Genomic DNA, 15,780 nt, shown 5'->3' with positions numbered 1-15,780 from the left:
TGGGGCATAACCATTTTAATACTAGAAACAAATAAGTGATAATTTAAAACACTCTAAAATCCAATAGTCCTGTTGTCATTACTAGAGCAGACAAAGGAAATGACACAAGTTATTTTGGATAAAGAAAACTGCATTGACAAAGTTACACAAGTAATTCATAATACTTCAAAGCTTTCCAAATTATCAAAAGTCATTACTGCTTCAAAAGAAACAAAAACTAATTAAATTCCTGCTATATTTGAAGAAAACTAAATCTCTGGAAAATAATACTTATAACAACATTAGACCAGTTGGTTCCACTCTGGCAGACATTACAGGTTACCAAAGATTTGCAAATCTTACTGCTTTATTAGACCTACTCTTTCTGACATCAGATGTTTGTTTTTACATGATTTTACTTCTAATAGTTACACAATGAAACATTGTTTTGATTTTTCTAATGGTGTTAGAAATTTAAGGTTTGGTAATGACTTTTATTTAGCTAGTCTAGACACTAAATCTCTGTTCACTAACTGTCCTGTACATGAGACTATTAACCTTTATGTTAATCTTGTTTTCAAAAACAAAGAATGTATTAATGGACTTAGTAGACAATCTTTCAAACAACTAATGAAAATTGCCATGACAATCTGTGTTTTTTGATTCAGTGTTGAATTTTGAGAATAGATTGACTGAGTCAGCATGGGATCTAGCTTAAAAGCTGTAATGTCTAGTGCTTGCATATGCTGAGGTATTATCCAACTGAGTTCAAACTGCTTATTTACCATCATTTTGTTGAGATACACTGATAATATTTAAAAATAGTGAACTTTCTAAAATATTTGAATTATAACCATGTTAACATTAAATTCACCTGTAAATGCCTAGTTCCACTTTATTGATAGATTATGTTTACAACAAACAAGGACATTCTGATGCTGTTGTTATCATAAACCAACCTACACCATACTAAACACCCACTTAAATGGTTATGTTCACTGAATTACAAAAAGTGAAATGTCTTATGTTTCATGCATGCAGTATCACCAATTTCCTGTAACAATTACAGTTAGAGTTACTTGGACTAAAATATGTTTCCAAACTTCCTGAATTACTTTGTTGATTCTACTGTCAAGAAAACCATTCAACAAGTACATCCATCCAAGTCACTGAACTAAGACATCCCAAATCTACAGTCAATGAACTCTTTACTGTACACAGGATCACACTCAAGAATCTCAAAAAATAAATTATACATCAGATTCTATCCACAAGTTCACTTTCAATTTATGTTCTGATTGTTATTGGGAAGTAAAATTATATTCAGGCTTAAAGATCATATTAAGATGCCTCAACAGTCATGTATTATTTATGGATTCACCTGGCCAATATGTAGGGGTACTTATGCCATATCAACTGGAATAAAACTGGAAGGTTGTTTAAAGAAACTCTCTATATTCCTAGGTTTAGGGGCAGCTAAATCATTGTCCAGTTAATATGATGTGGTCCCAACCACCAGTATATTCAAAGACAGTGCTAGGAAATGTCTCTTATCTTTCAAATGGAGCCCAGGTTAAACAATAAGCAAACAGCTACTGAATTTTTACTTGTAACTTAGGTAATTGAGTTGGTTTTTAATTTCATGCTCATCTGTGTAATTCTAATCCAATTATGCATCTGCCCTCCTTAAATATGACACGTGCATAAGGCCACAAGTTTATTTCAATTCTGGTTTTGCATGTAGAAAAAAAAAAAAAGACATTCTTTTTGCTTTAGATTTTTAGATTTTCTTGTCTTTGCAAAAATTTCTTTGAAAAGTTTGATCATTTCAAATTGTCATTGAGGAGTTAAATGAATAGTCTCAATGTGTATTTTCAGTTAACTGAATAGTCTCAATGTGTATTTTCATCTACATTGATTAAAATCTTACATTAATTTATGTTTTTTTTTGTATTGTGAATTTTTTCCCATTTGATTACTTCTATGAAATGGGTATACCTATAGAATCTGAAGCTTCACATACTTGTTGTTTGTCATAAAACACATCACAATGGATTTGTGTTTGTATTACTTATAACATGCATATACAAAGATTTGATAAAACATTTTAACTATAGCAGTCTCTGGTATCAAACTTATATGGATATCTGATTTAACTTTTCATAAATGTAATTGTACTAAAATTTCATGAATGAAGATAAAGTAGTATTTCATCTGTGTGTGTGCATGTGTACATGTTACAACCACATACTAAATTCTCTTTGAATAGAGTAGAAAACATTCATTTAATATTTTTTTTATCCTTTATGGTAGTATTGATTTCATACAAAATTTATTAGTAGCCATATATGCTGACATATGATTATTACAAATTTCTCTGAATAGAACTAAATATTTTACTGTTCTCAACAATGCTGACATATGATTATTACAAATTTCTCTGAATAGAACTAAATATTTTACTGTTCTCAACAATGTCAGGTTTCTTTTATATCTGTTCTTCCTTGAGTTCCTTCTAAAAGACAGCACTTATTTAGATGTAACATGAATTAAAGATAAAATTTTTGTAAACCTGAAAAACAAACTTTTGTATCATTACAAAAATAATCTACATATAAAAGAACTATAGCCTACCTGAATAAGATGACTCTTCTTGAAGTTTATGACTGGTATCCAAAATGAAAAGGACATTAATCACCACGGTGACCACCAACACAATCAAGAGAAGAAGCTGTAAGTCATAACACTCAGAATCAATAAATAAATGATTTTTGTCATTACAATTATTAAACTTAATGTGACTAATACAATGATATTTATTCCTTAGAATATATTAATTGAACAATATGTTTAATAAGAGCTAATTAAATAAAACTACTAATAGTTTTCTAACTATTTTATAAAATAACATCTCTGTAAATTCTAATGCAAAAAGAACATTGCACATTCCCAACAGGAGTGCAGTTACAATGTAAGTGTATGTACACATTCTAGTAACTTAGTTACTCTATCATGTATGTGGTATTAGTTAGAATATCATCCACTGTATCAGATTAATTTTTAAAATGTGAGATGCACCTGTCTAGTCTCTCAAACAGAGTTTGCAGTTGTTTTTCTTATCAGAATTTTGTTTTTAGTTATGTTTTCTAAAGTTTTAATTTTTATTCTACAAACTTTATAAATTCAGGAAAATATAATAAATCTTTAAATAAATTAAAATTCTGTATTCTATTTCAAAACCAAAAACAACACTTACTATAAAATTATCTTTAAACATGAAGCATTCAGGAATTTATTGAGAATTCACTAAATCATCTCTATCATGTTTCCTCAGTGAGATATTTCTGAGACTTCTGTATCAAAACCAAACTAAAAAAATTAAGTTTGAAATGAGTGGTCTCCACACACAGTCTCTAATAAACTGGTTCTGAACTTTTTGAAAATAAATGTACCACCCCTCCATTATTTCTTGCATACCTCAGATAATCAAAACAAACCTTATATATATATATATATATATATAACAAATAAATTTATTATTCAAAACATTGTTTAATTTAGGGAGATCCATTTCCATCTACACCTTGATCAATGTGTGATATTAGATTATACTAGTTTCACAGACCTCATTAGTAAGTCTGAACACAAATTAACTAAAGAGAGATATGTTTTATTTGAAAAATTACTGTTTGTAAATACTACTAATAAGATTATATTAATTATCACTTTTTTCTTGACTGTAGTTTTAAGGATGGTAATTATCCAAATGCACTGTGATAAATCTTTTATCCTATATCAAGAATATTTGAAACATTAATACCAAGGTTTTTAAAAACTAAACTAACAATAACCATTACAACTTTCACAAGTTAAACAAAGTGTACTCAATTTGAGAATGTTGGGACTGGATATTTAAAAATAATGACTGAATTTAATATTTATAGCTAAACAATATAACTCTGACATATAGAGTTAAAAAAACTTCATAAGTTACCAAAATATGTTTAATATTACAGCACTTTCAAGTTTCCTAGTTAATTACAACTCACAACACCTACAAGCTCTAGCAGAGTTTGAAGGAATACCCCCATTCTCAGTTGTGCAGTTTATTGTTTTTCAGTTTTCTTTTATTTACTACCAAAAAATCAGATTATAATTCAGCCAATTCAATGTTGGTCAATCATTGATTGTTTGTAACACAACAGTTCAACTCCTTACATAAAATGGCAGACTAATTTACATCGTGTCACAGTTACTATGGCCAGTGTCAGTTATTTTGTCACACTGTGAGAATAATGTTACTCTTAAACCTGATGGGGTAAGAGCTCAAAGGACAGTTCAAATATAAAGGAAAATATATAATAATGAACAAAAATAAACTAACATCACCTCTTACAGAATCTAAGTATATTACTGTTAAACATTCATCAACAGCTGTTTACTTTCAAAATAAAGATGGTAATAAACAGTATTTGGTGATTAGCATTATTATGAAAGTGTTTGTGTATTGCTTAAAATATGGTTTATCTGATGTACATATAAGCTGAATAAAACAAGTAAGCCACAAACCAGTGTATTAAATTGGTATTCTCTATCATTACAAACTAGGTCAAGGTTCAGGCTATGTTAGATAGTACAAGTTTTTTGAACAAAGAAGTCCAGAATTTTCTGGACCTTATACCACACTATCATACTTTTATAGTTAACTTCTGAACAATGTAGTTTATTTTCATGTCAACCTAACAGGTTGCTTGGCCTACCTGAGACACAGTTTATGAACATTTGTTTGAATCAATAGGGTAAACTGCAACTGGTATAAAACTAAATGTCTCTAGCTATAAGAAATAAAAACACACTAAATTATCTACTAAATGTCTCTAGCTATAAGAAATAAAAACACACTAAATTATCTACTAAATGTCCCTAGTTCAAAGAAATTAATACACACAATTATCTACCAAATGTCTCTAGCTCAAAGATATTAATACATGCTCAAGTATACATCAAATGTCTAAACAAAATATTTAAATAAATGTTGGTTTATTTTGGATTTGGACCCCAATGCAGTGCCTCACCACTGGTAGAAAAATAATTTATTTCGAGTTCTACATAAATTACTTTTTATTTTCAAGAAACTGATCAACAAGTCTGATCAACTCTATTGGGTCCTAGCTATTTATAAAGGAATATTGCATTTGAACAAAATACAAAACATGGATTTATGGTTAAAATGTATTTATTCTAAAACATCTTAAATGTGAATAAATGGTGCGACCAAAAATGATTGAGTGTGCAACCTTGTTTGTTTTGAATTTCGCGCACAGATACACGAGAACTATCTGTGCTAGCCTTCGCTAATTTAGCAGTGTAAGACTCGAGTGAAGGCAGCGCTAGTCATCACTGCCCACAGCCAACTCTTGGGCTAGTCTTTTACCAACGAATAGTGGGATTGACCGTAACTTTATAACGCCCACACGGCTGAAAGGGCAAGCATGTCTGGTGTGATGGGGATTCGAACCCACGAGCCTCAGATTACAAGTCGAACGCCCTAACCACCTGGCCATGCCGGGCCTAGTGTGCAACTTAAACGAATGAAATCAAAATTGGCAGCCAAACTAGTAGTCTAAACTTATAGCATTGTTAATAATTTTACAGAAAATATCAGTTAACTAGAAAGCATATTTTATTTGGCCTAACATCACTGCTCCAATTTAATTTCCGTATTTTCCGTACAATCAAAATACCTCGTGTATTTTTAATGAATTTCCTTGAAATTTGGTACGTGAAACATATCCACAGAAAATATGTGGTAGTTTGGATTATCTCAGCCCGAGCTACAAAAAGTGAAAAATTGCTAAACTATCATCACTCCTGTTAAATACACACAATTGTGTCCGGTATATGTAGTTTTAGTCGTCTGACACACAACCGAATGTCTTGGTAAACATATAGTTAACATGAATATCAATATTGTGAAATGTTAATCCCGGAAGATAACACTCCAGTATCAAGTCCCTCAAATGAATTATCTAGAAATTACTATGCTGAATTGTAGTTTGCTGTTGACTTCAAATTAAATTAATGATGCAAATTTGTGAGTGGGCGAGAAGCATATGTTTGCAGCGTTTGGCTTGTAAAAGTCTATGGTGCCAAGTTCAATGAAACTTACGCACTAAATGCGGCGACAGTGGCCCGGCATGGCCAAGTGAATAAGACGCTCGACTTGTCATCTGAGGATCTCGGGTTCAAATCCCCGTCACGCCAAACATGCTCGCCCTTTCAGCCGTGGGGGCGTTATAATATAAAAGTAAATACCCTTATTCGTTAGTTAAAGAGTACCCCTAGAGTTGGCGGTGGGTAGTGATGACCAGCTACCTTCTCTCTAGTCTCACACAGCTAAATTAGAGACGGCTAGCGCAGATAGCCCTCGTGTAGCTTTGCGCGAAATTCAGAAAACAAACATGCATTTAATTTTTGTCTCAGTCTCTCTCTTCTTATCAGAAGTTTTTCGTGTACTATTTGATCTTTGATGTACATTCATTTGTGTTCGGCTTTTCAGTTATTGAAAATGACTTACTAAGAGAACTCGGGAAGATAGAAATGGCTCAATTTCCTCTGCATCGAATGCATTAATTTAAATATTGGCTAGAAAGCTCATAACGTTAAGATAGAAAAAAGTTAATAAAAGTAGGCCTACTATATTTTAAATATGACGTCAATAATTTAGTACAATCGGTAAATATCTATTAGTTTGTTTTCTAAATTTCGCACAAAGCTACACGAGGGCTATCTGCGCTGGCCGTCCCTAATTTAGCAGTGTAAGAGTAGAGGGAAGGTAGCTAGTCATCACCACCCATCGCCAACTATTGGACTACTCTTTTACCAACGAATAGTGGGATTGACCGTCACATTATAATGCCCCCATGGCTGAAAGGGGCGAGCATGTTTGATGCGACAAGGATTCGAACTCACGATCCTCAGAAGACAAGTCGAACGCCTTAACCCACCTGACCATAAGTGAGACTGTATATAAATACTAATTAAGCTTGTCAATTAGCAAACTAACAGTAAATCAGTCAGTACTTTCGTTTTCAGTGGTAATGAAATATTGAATTTCAGAAGTATCTGGAACAGTGTTAGTTATTAGAGTATAAACTGTTGTTCCATCATGAAGTTGTAGCATTAGATTTATTTTTACATTAGTCGTAATGCCATTAAAGAAGTATTTCCGTTTGTTCATCATTTGTAAACTTAAGTCTACAAGTTCCAATAATACAAAATATTAAAGAAAAATTAAGGAAGAAAGTAACTGTCTTTTATAGTTACGTGAAATGGACTTCACATGCACTGGGCCAAGAACCTATCCAACACAAGAACAACGTTACCAACTAATGCTTTATGAAACCACGTGTGAGAAAACAAAGTAAGCGAATGCATTTACTAATTCATATTCTTAGAAGAGTTGTTTTTAAGTTGCAAATAAGATCTCTGTTACAATTCCGTTATTACAAGTGTTTTAGGTAAAGCTAAAGCATAATCCATAATAAACTCTGTCAAAGGACTATGCGTACCAAAATAAAATTATCAACAAGTGAAAATTGATTACAGCACAACACAGTGTCCTATTTTATGACCTATGGAAACTCGTGAAAACAATTCCATTCTGCACAACTGTTCTCCTAAACATTTGATTAGGAGCTTTTCATTTAGTATCATTGGATTTATTTGTTTTCTTGGGTTGTTTTTAGGAAGTCGTAAAACTAGATGAATCAGTGCTAAGGTTTTGCGAAACGTTATTTTGATAAAAATGTTTTATACAAAATATTTCTGAGAAAAATATAAAAATACTGGCAAAACAATTGATTAAATACATTGAATATTCAGAAATAAATATGCAATTGCACAAAAACAACACTCTAAATTGTTTCTAAGTTTAATAAAATAGATAATCACTAGCTTTATCAAACTGCAAAATGGATACAGCTTTCAGTAGTATGATAAATAATAACATTACAACTATCTAGATATTCTTCAAGCTCCCAAAGTCTCCCGCTAGTACAGCGGTAAGTCTACGGATTTACAACGCTAAAATCAGGGGTTCGATTCCCTCGGTAGACTCAACAAATAGTCCGATGTGGCTTTGCTATATGAAAACACACACACTGGCTCAAAAACAAATAAAAAACTAAGTATTGACTTTAACTTATAAATACTGGTTCTTTTTTTTCACGGTTCAGATAATTGTATATTTGGAAAGACGTTTAGGGAATATTAAATGAAGCAGTTTTAATATGAGGAGGAGATAAACGTAAGAATTTCACATTTCATTGAAATTTTAAATTTAATTATGAATCATTAATAGAAAAATTCTAAAAAAGGAATATATTATTTTTTTCAAAAAAGAGCTTTGTACAAAATGGAATAATACAAAAGTATATAATTAACGAACAGCATTTAACTTCACAGACAAATAAATATGTAAACCTCAAATCAATTATATGCCCATTATACAATTTATTAAACCAAAACTAAAGCACATGTTTCTAGAAACGTCAAAATGGCAATAATTGAAAAACTGATAACAATGAAATTCCCATTTATTGAAGTACTCCAAGTACAGAAGATTAATGACAGAATTACTGTCAGTATTTTAAACCAAGTTATATTGATTGATTACAAACCAATACTATGCATTGTAGCCACTACTAATAATAATAACAGTAATGACTTATTACAAATTAGCCACCACGATGTCACGCTACACAAGTGACAAGTCAATACTGAAGCACATATTATGCATACTGTCGCACCGCACATTTCCTAAATCAGTAACTGATGGTTCAATAACTTCAATCAGCTAACAAAGGCTTAAGGTTTACGGTAATATCTCAGTACTTGTTCCACAATAACTTTATAATGAAACTGAAACTGAAATACATTTCAGTTTCATGTAATATAATACGATATTTTCAAAGTTATCATTAGCAGTTGGTTATAAAACTTTAAGACTAGATGTTAGCCCTTAGCACATAACTGAATTTTACAGCATCTGTTCGGTTAAAACACGTAGGTTTTAAACAAATATACAAATGTTTTAAAAGATAATTGCTTACGTGAGAAAAGCTATTCAAAATCATATGGAAACAAAAAATATTTGCTTAGCTACTCGCATAAAAGGTTCTATACAATAAACACATTAATGCCACCATTTTTATTATCATGCACTGTTTCAAATAAATTGTATAGAAAGGAGTTACAAAATGGGGTGCTTGCCTAGATAAGCACATTGTACAATGAGAGATTAAAAGTACAAGGAGCTGTTTGAAGCATCTCCCGTACTGCCAAAGGCAACTCAATTTAGGGGGGTTTAGGTGCACGTCCCCCAGAAATTTAATATAATAATATAATTTGCAGTTGCTTTACAAGCCAAATATGTACAAGTGGGGGCGTTATAGCATTCCCAGTTTCGACGTCTCTGGTTACTGATTTTGCATAATTTCTCGTGAGTTTAATAGATGACCCAAGCGAATCAGCACACGAACAAAACTACCATCGTGTGTCATTCGGGGATATAACCAATATTAATCCTTGAAAGCCTTCGTTGATTTAGTTAAGATAAAGCAGATGCAAGCTTTTATCACAAAATGCTGTAATATGGTTGGTAAGTCACAAGCATTCTTATGATAACCCTTATGCCCCCGAAATATATAATGAAATATAGCAGTGGCAAATGTCTTCTGATGGCGACAAAGGCTGCCATTCTCTATAGCAATCAGTGGAAGAAAGCGACAACCCGGGAGTGTGATAAAAGTTCATATACACTATCAGCTAACAGACGTTTGCACGCGTACGCCCCACTACGACAATAAAGTTAGATCTAGCGCGAGATGAGAACCAACAGCCCTGTTGGTTGAAGAATAGAATGAAATGAAAGAACGGCTATATTTTTAGTAAAAGGAATCACAGCCGATACCCTTTAGAAACTGGCACTTTTCCATGTTTCGTGTAATGACCAAACAATCACATCTCTGCATGCAGTGATTTAGCATACCATCAATCCCGCTGAAAAAAGTTATCTTTGTAAGTAAATTAAAAAAAACAAAACACAATTCTATCAGTTTTAAGTTAATAAAATATACGTGTTGTGGAAAGCACTCTAGGCTGATTTGGTTGTTTTGTTTCAATTGACGGACAAAAAGCATAAAAGGCTTAGCTGTTTTATTGGTGTTTGACATGAATGTTAACCCTGACCAACGAGGAGTGATTAGTTTCTAAAATTGTCATCAATGTGTTTGATGTATACAGCCTTTCCGTACAACAACTTTCTATCTATAGAAATATCACCGGTAATGCAATAAAACTGCTACCACAGCGTTCATTTCGTGTACTGAATAACTAATTTTTATATTACGTATAAATTTGTAGAAAAAAAAATATATTTCTTGTACTAAACAATGGAGGATATGAGTTGACATTGTTTTCCGGTTCGTCTAATTTTTCCTTGTTTAAGGAAAAAAAAACTATGAATAACTCGATAACAAATACACAATCAGAACAAATACCTTGAACAAGATCTTCAACCATGACTAATAGTAATAGACATCTCCCTATAACGTCACGTAATAAAATTTTCGTTTCTTGTTTTCTGTTCAGAACGCTAGGCTATAATGAAAAGTTTTATTGAAACGTCTTGAAGCTGCGTAGCATAATAAAAGTAGCAAATTTAAAGCTGATCGAATTTCCATAAATCAATGTTAAAAATCACTTTCTACAGACTGGGTTTCGAATTACAGTTCATTTATTTTTATTTATTATTCGGGGTTCTAATTCTACACCAGTCTGAATTTGATGGAAACATTTCTTTGGTAACTTTAACGTTGACCTTCAAAATGCCTACATACATAAACGTCTACATTTTAAAAGTCTACACTTTACTACACTTTTACACAGTTCTGTATTAGCTTCAGAACGTTCTATTCACGGCGTGGTCAGGTGGTTAGGGGGCACTCGACTCGTAATCTGACGGTCACGGGTTCGAATCCTCGTCACACCAAACATGCTCGCCGTTTCAGCCGTAGGGGCGTTATAATGAAACGGCTAATCCCACTATTCGTTGGTGAAAGAGTAGCCCAAGAGTTGTCGGTGGGTGATGGTGACTAGCTGCCTTCCCTCTTGTCTTACACTGCAAAATTAAAGACGGCTAACGCAGAGAGCTCTCGTGTAGCTTTGTGCAAAAACAAATAAGACGTTCTATTCTGCCTCTGTACCTAGTAATGATACGTCAACTTGTAGAAAGTATTAGGGCTTTACTTTTTTTTTTTCTTGGTTCAAATCTTTGAAATATGACCAATCTTTTGTATATGCAGTGCAAATGTTCTTAGACAATTATCAGAAACATTTATATTCTGGATTTTTCTTCACTGTCTTATAAACTGCATTTCCTGTCGAACTACGTATTTTACACTAAAGCTTACTAAATTTCTTGCAAGCCTGTCCAAAACCAAACCCTCATTCTTAGATGTTTAATTTTTTTACTTCCTGGTTTTAAGAAGTATTTAATCGGGCACGACAACCAGTGTAGTATATTCTAGCACTCAACTAAGAAGTATGTACGAATTTTACATGAAACATTTAACCAGAAGTGGTAAAAGCTACTTTTAAACAACTGAAACTTGCCTGGCTTAACTATGGCCATGACCTAGAAAGCTATTAAGGTCACTTGGAAGGTAAAAGCCCATATCAGAAATAACAGAGGAAGTTCCCACATTTTTGTTTTTATCCTGTAGTAATTTTAACACAATGGAAATTCTCTTAAACTAAATGGTTTTGGTATAAACCTAATCTTAGGTTTATGTCTCGTTCCAAAGCTACTTCAGATAATTACAAGTGTTTGACTTCGCATTGGTTGGCTGTGACGCAGTAGCTAGTGCACCCAAATGGTGAACGCGAGGATTCAAATTTCGCGACTCTGTACTGCAAAAATGCACTCAGCACTTTGGGGCCGTGGGAGTGCTATAAAAATGACAGCGAAATTCCACTATTCGATCACAGAAGAGTAATCCAAGAGTTGGCAATAGACGTTGTCGATTAGATTATTCTTTCAACCGCAAATAACCCTAACGTACAACTTTGCGCAGAATTCTGAGGCAAACAAAAATTGTCTTCTTGTTTTCCACGAACTCTAAGCATAGCGTGTGAAAATATTCGAACTTGATCAAATTTTATTACTATAAAGAGATGTTCAGTTTCTAATGTTCCACAATAAAAACAATGAAAATGGCAAAGAGAGACAGATTTTGATTTTTAAAAAGGGGACAGAGATTATAGGAATTAATGTTTTTTTCAGGTTATTCTAAAGATAAAAATCTATCAAGCATTAATATAATACTTCTGGTCGATGTTGTCTCTGGAAACTAAACCTCAAGTAACCAAGAATCTTCCTCTATCATTCACTACCGGCGAATATCTCATATTATATTATTTCGAGAAATTTTACGTTCTTGTCTGTCACAATACTAGATATAAAAAATTGACACAAAATAATAAAATAAATTAAATCGCTTGATTTTTAATGTAAAATAAAATAAAGACTCGAGTAGTAATTAATGTAATTAACCCTATATCTGTTCTCTCCATCATGTGATTAACAGGACATAAGCTAATCCGCCTGAGTATCACACGTGATGTACAACTGATGCTCGTGAACGAGGCAACGTGAAGCGTGGTTCTGGTTGAACGTACCAGATTAAATGAGATTCAAATAAACATCACACGTGACTCTCAAAGAGCATGTAAATGACGAAGGGCTAAATTACTTAAGGCAGATTATACATTCTCAAAAGCAATTTTCAATAAATAAGTAAAGTTATTGAAGAAAAGTTATTTTCACGATACCTAAAATATGTTGAATAAATCTATCATATCTCGAAAACTTGAGGAGACCAGTAATTTTCAACGTAATTTTTTTAGAATCAGCAACAATAAGTTACTCAGAAACAGTTGTTTCTAATCGCAGAGAATTTGCTTCTGTTGTGCAGTATAATACTAGAAAGATATGCTTCACTAAATCAGGGTGTTGCATAAGAAATGTCGGATTTGTAAAGGAAAATATGAAATAAGTACGTTAAAATAAGCTCCTTGTACACCTTTGTCAATGAGTCCTAACTTTATAAATATCATCTTTAAAGAATTGGACGTCCTTTTGATACAATGAAGTCTTCGAAGGGACTTTCAATTGACTTTTGGTTTGTAAATTTTTTTTCCTTCAAAAATGTCCAAATGTTTAAAAAAGTGATAATCTGTTGGGGAAAGATCTGGTGAATATGGTGGATGAAGCAAAATTTCATTTAGTTTTTGAACAAGAGGTCGAGCATTGTCATAAGTCAGTATGGCTTCACTGCCATTGACTGCTGCTGGATGTTTTTGTGACTAATATTGTTGCATAATTTCAAATTCACAACAATATCTCTCTGCTGTGATTGTTTCTCCTGTGTATAAGAACGAATAAAGAATCACATCTGTTGACGACCACCAGTGACCAAAAGCTTCTTGGGGTAAAAACCTAGTTCTGGCATATGTTTTACTGCTTATTCATGGTCAATCCACTGTCACGATTATCGTAAAGAATCCATTTGTTTATCACAGATGACAATTCTATGGAGAAATGGGTCATTTCTCTTGCGAATAAGAAATGAGGAACAAATTTCAACTAGTCTTCTTTGATGGTTTTTAGTCAGTTCGTGAGGTACTCATTTATCGAGTTTTTCACGTTACCAATTGCTTCAAGACAAGATGTCAGGAATAATAAACATTACGTTTGTCGGCAAGTTCTCTTTCGGATTGGCGGATACTCAATTCAACTAAAGTCTTCAATTCTCTCTCATTAATGGCTGTCTGAGTGTAGCCTTGATGCTCATTTTGAAGGCTTGTGTCACCAGAACAAAATCTCCTGAACTAACACTGTGCTGTGTGCTCATTAGCTGTGCCTTCACCAAATACATTACTAATCTCACGAGCTGCTATCGCAGTATTGTGACCAAGCTTGAACTCGTGGAAGAAAATTACACAAATATCACTTTATATATGGTGATAAAAATCAATACATATATGATTCAGTTTCTGAAATAAGAAAAACAAAGTGAGCTTGAAATGAACCAGACAATATACGTGTTATTCTGACAAATGATGCTTCTCTTTAAACCAATAAAAATCTAACATTTTATATGAGACAGTCTGCTATCTATTTGGGTAAATGGTGAAATAAGTGTAACCGTAAAAAAAAAAAAAAAAATAAATGACCTGAAACAGGGAAAGGGTTAATTGCAATTATGATGAAATTCTTGTTTGTATTTCTTATTACTCATACGTTATCATGGATTCCGTAATTAATAGATTCATGGACTTACAAGTATTTCGTGCATAGATGGTTTTGAAAATGTGTTTAAAAAACCGATAATGTCGTTTCCTATCGGTAATTATAGATTCAACAACTTTATAATTTAACTATTCATCGGCCCGGAATGGCCAGATGGTTTAGGCACTCGACTCACAATCAGAAGGTCGCGGGTTCGCATCCCCGTCGCGTCAAACATGCTCGCCATTTCAGCCATGGGAGCGTTATTATGTTACAATCAATCCCACTATTCGTTGGTAAAAGAGTAGCCCAATAATTGGCGGTGGGTGGTGATGACTATCTGTTTTCTAACTAGTCTTACACTGCTAAATTATGGACGGCTGATGCAGATAGCCCTCACCACCCACCGCCAATTCTTGGGTTATTCTTTTACCAACGAATAATGGGACTGACCGTCACATTCGAACCCGCGACCCTCAGATTACGAGTCAAGCGCTTTAACCACCTGGCCATGCCTAGCCTACAGAAGAATACTGCTCTTTCAAACCAAATATTAAAGAGTAAAGTAAAACTCATACACTTCAAAACTAAATATACAAGTCTGAATACAAGTAACCATTTGAAAAAAAGTTTTAGTGTGAAATTGCTTCAAGATAAACCATTCCGTTTATCGCTGATTTGGTTTGTTTAATTTTGTTTGAAGCAAAGCCTCACAGTAGGCTATTATCCTATTCACAGACGACAGGAATCGAGCTTCATATTCGAGCGTTATAAGCGTTCAAGCTTACCGATGAGACACGAGGGAAAGATGTATTGGCTAACACTCTTCTTTGACTTCTGTGTATCCTCTGAAGATATGATGAAAAGGTTTGGTTTTGTTTAAATTTCGCGTAAAGCTACAACTGGGCTATAAGTGCCAGCCGTCCCTAATTGATTAGTAATAGACAAGAAGGAGGCCTGGCATGGCCAAGCGCGTAAGGCGTGCGACTCGCAATCCGAGGGTCGCTGGTTCGTGCCCGCGTCGCGCTAAACATGCTCGCCCTCCCAGCCGTGGGGGTGTATAATGTGACGGTCAATCCCACTATTCGTTGGTAAAAGATTCGTGGGGGAATATTAATGTGATGGACAATCCCACTATTCATTGGTAAAAGAGTAGCTCAAGAGTTGGCGGTGGGTGGTGATGACTAGCTGCCTTCCCTCTAGTCTTACACTGCTAAATTAGGGACGGCTAGCACAGATAGCCCTCGAGTAGCTTTGTGCGAAATTCCAAACAAACTAGACAAGAAGGAAGGCAACTAGTCAATATCACCCACCGCCAACTCTTGAGCTACTCTTTTACCAATGAATAGTGGGATTGTCCATCACATTAATATTCCCTTACGACTGAAACGGCGAACATGTTTGATGGGACGGGGATTCGAACCAGTGTAAAAAGAAGAACTGGAATA

The 15,780-nt window shown here is 33.6% G+C and overlaps 1 protein-coding gene across 1 annotated transcript in view; it reads right to left on the bottom strand.

Annotated features, from left to right (window-relative positions):
* The window catches only part of LOC143245136 (protein O-linked-mannose beta-1,2-N-acetylglucosaminyltransferase 1-like), a 116,571-nt gene that overhangs the window by 38,100 nt on the left and 62,691 nt on the right, over positions 1-15,780 (bottom strand). The window contains exon 3 of the mRNA XM_076491073.1: positions 2,614-2,710. Coding sequence (XP_076347188.1) covers positions 2,614-2,710 — 97 coding nt within the window. The remainder of the gene's footprint in view (positions 1-2,613; positions 2,711-15,780) is intronic.

The sequence above is a fragment of the Tachypleus tridentatus genome, chromosome 2 (assembly GCF_004210375.1).
Source record: "Tachypleus tridentatus isolate NWPU-2018 chromosome 2, ASM421037v1, whole genome shotgun sequence".
NCBI lineage: Eukaryota > Metazoa > Arthropoda > Merostomata > Xiphosura > Limulidae > Tachypleus > Tachypleus tridentatus.
This window is presented reverse-complemented; position numbering and strand designations above follow the sequence as displayed.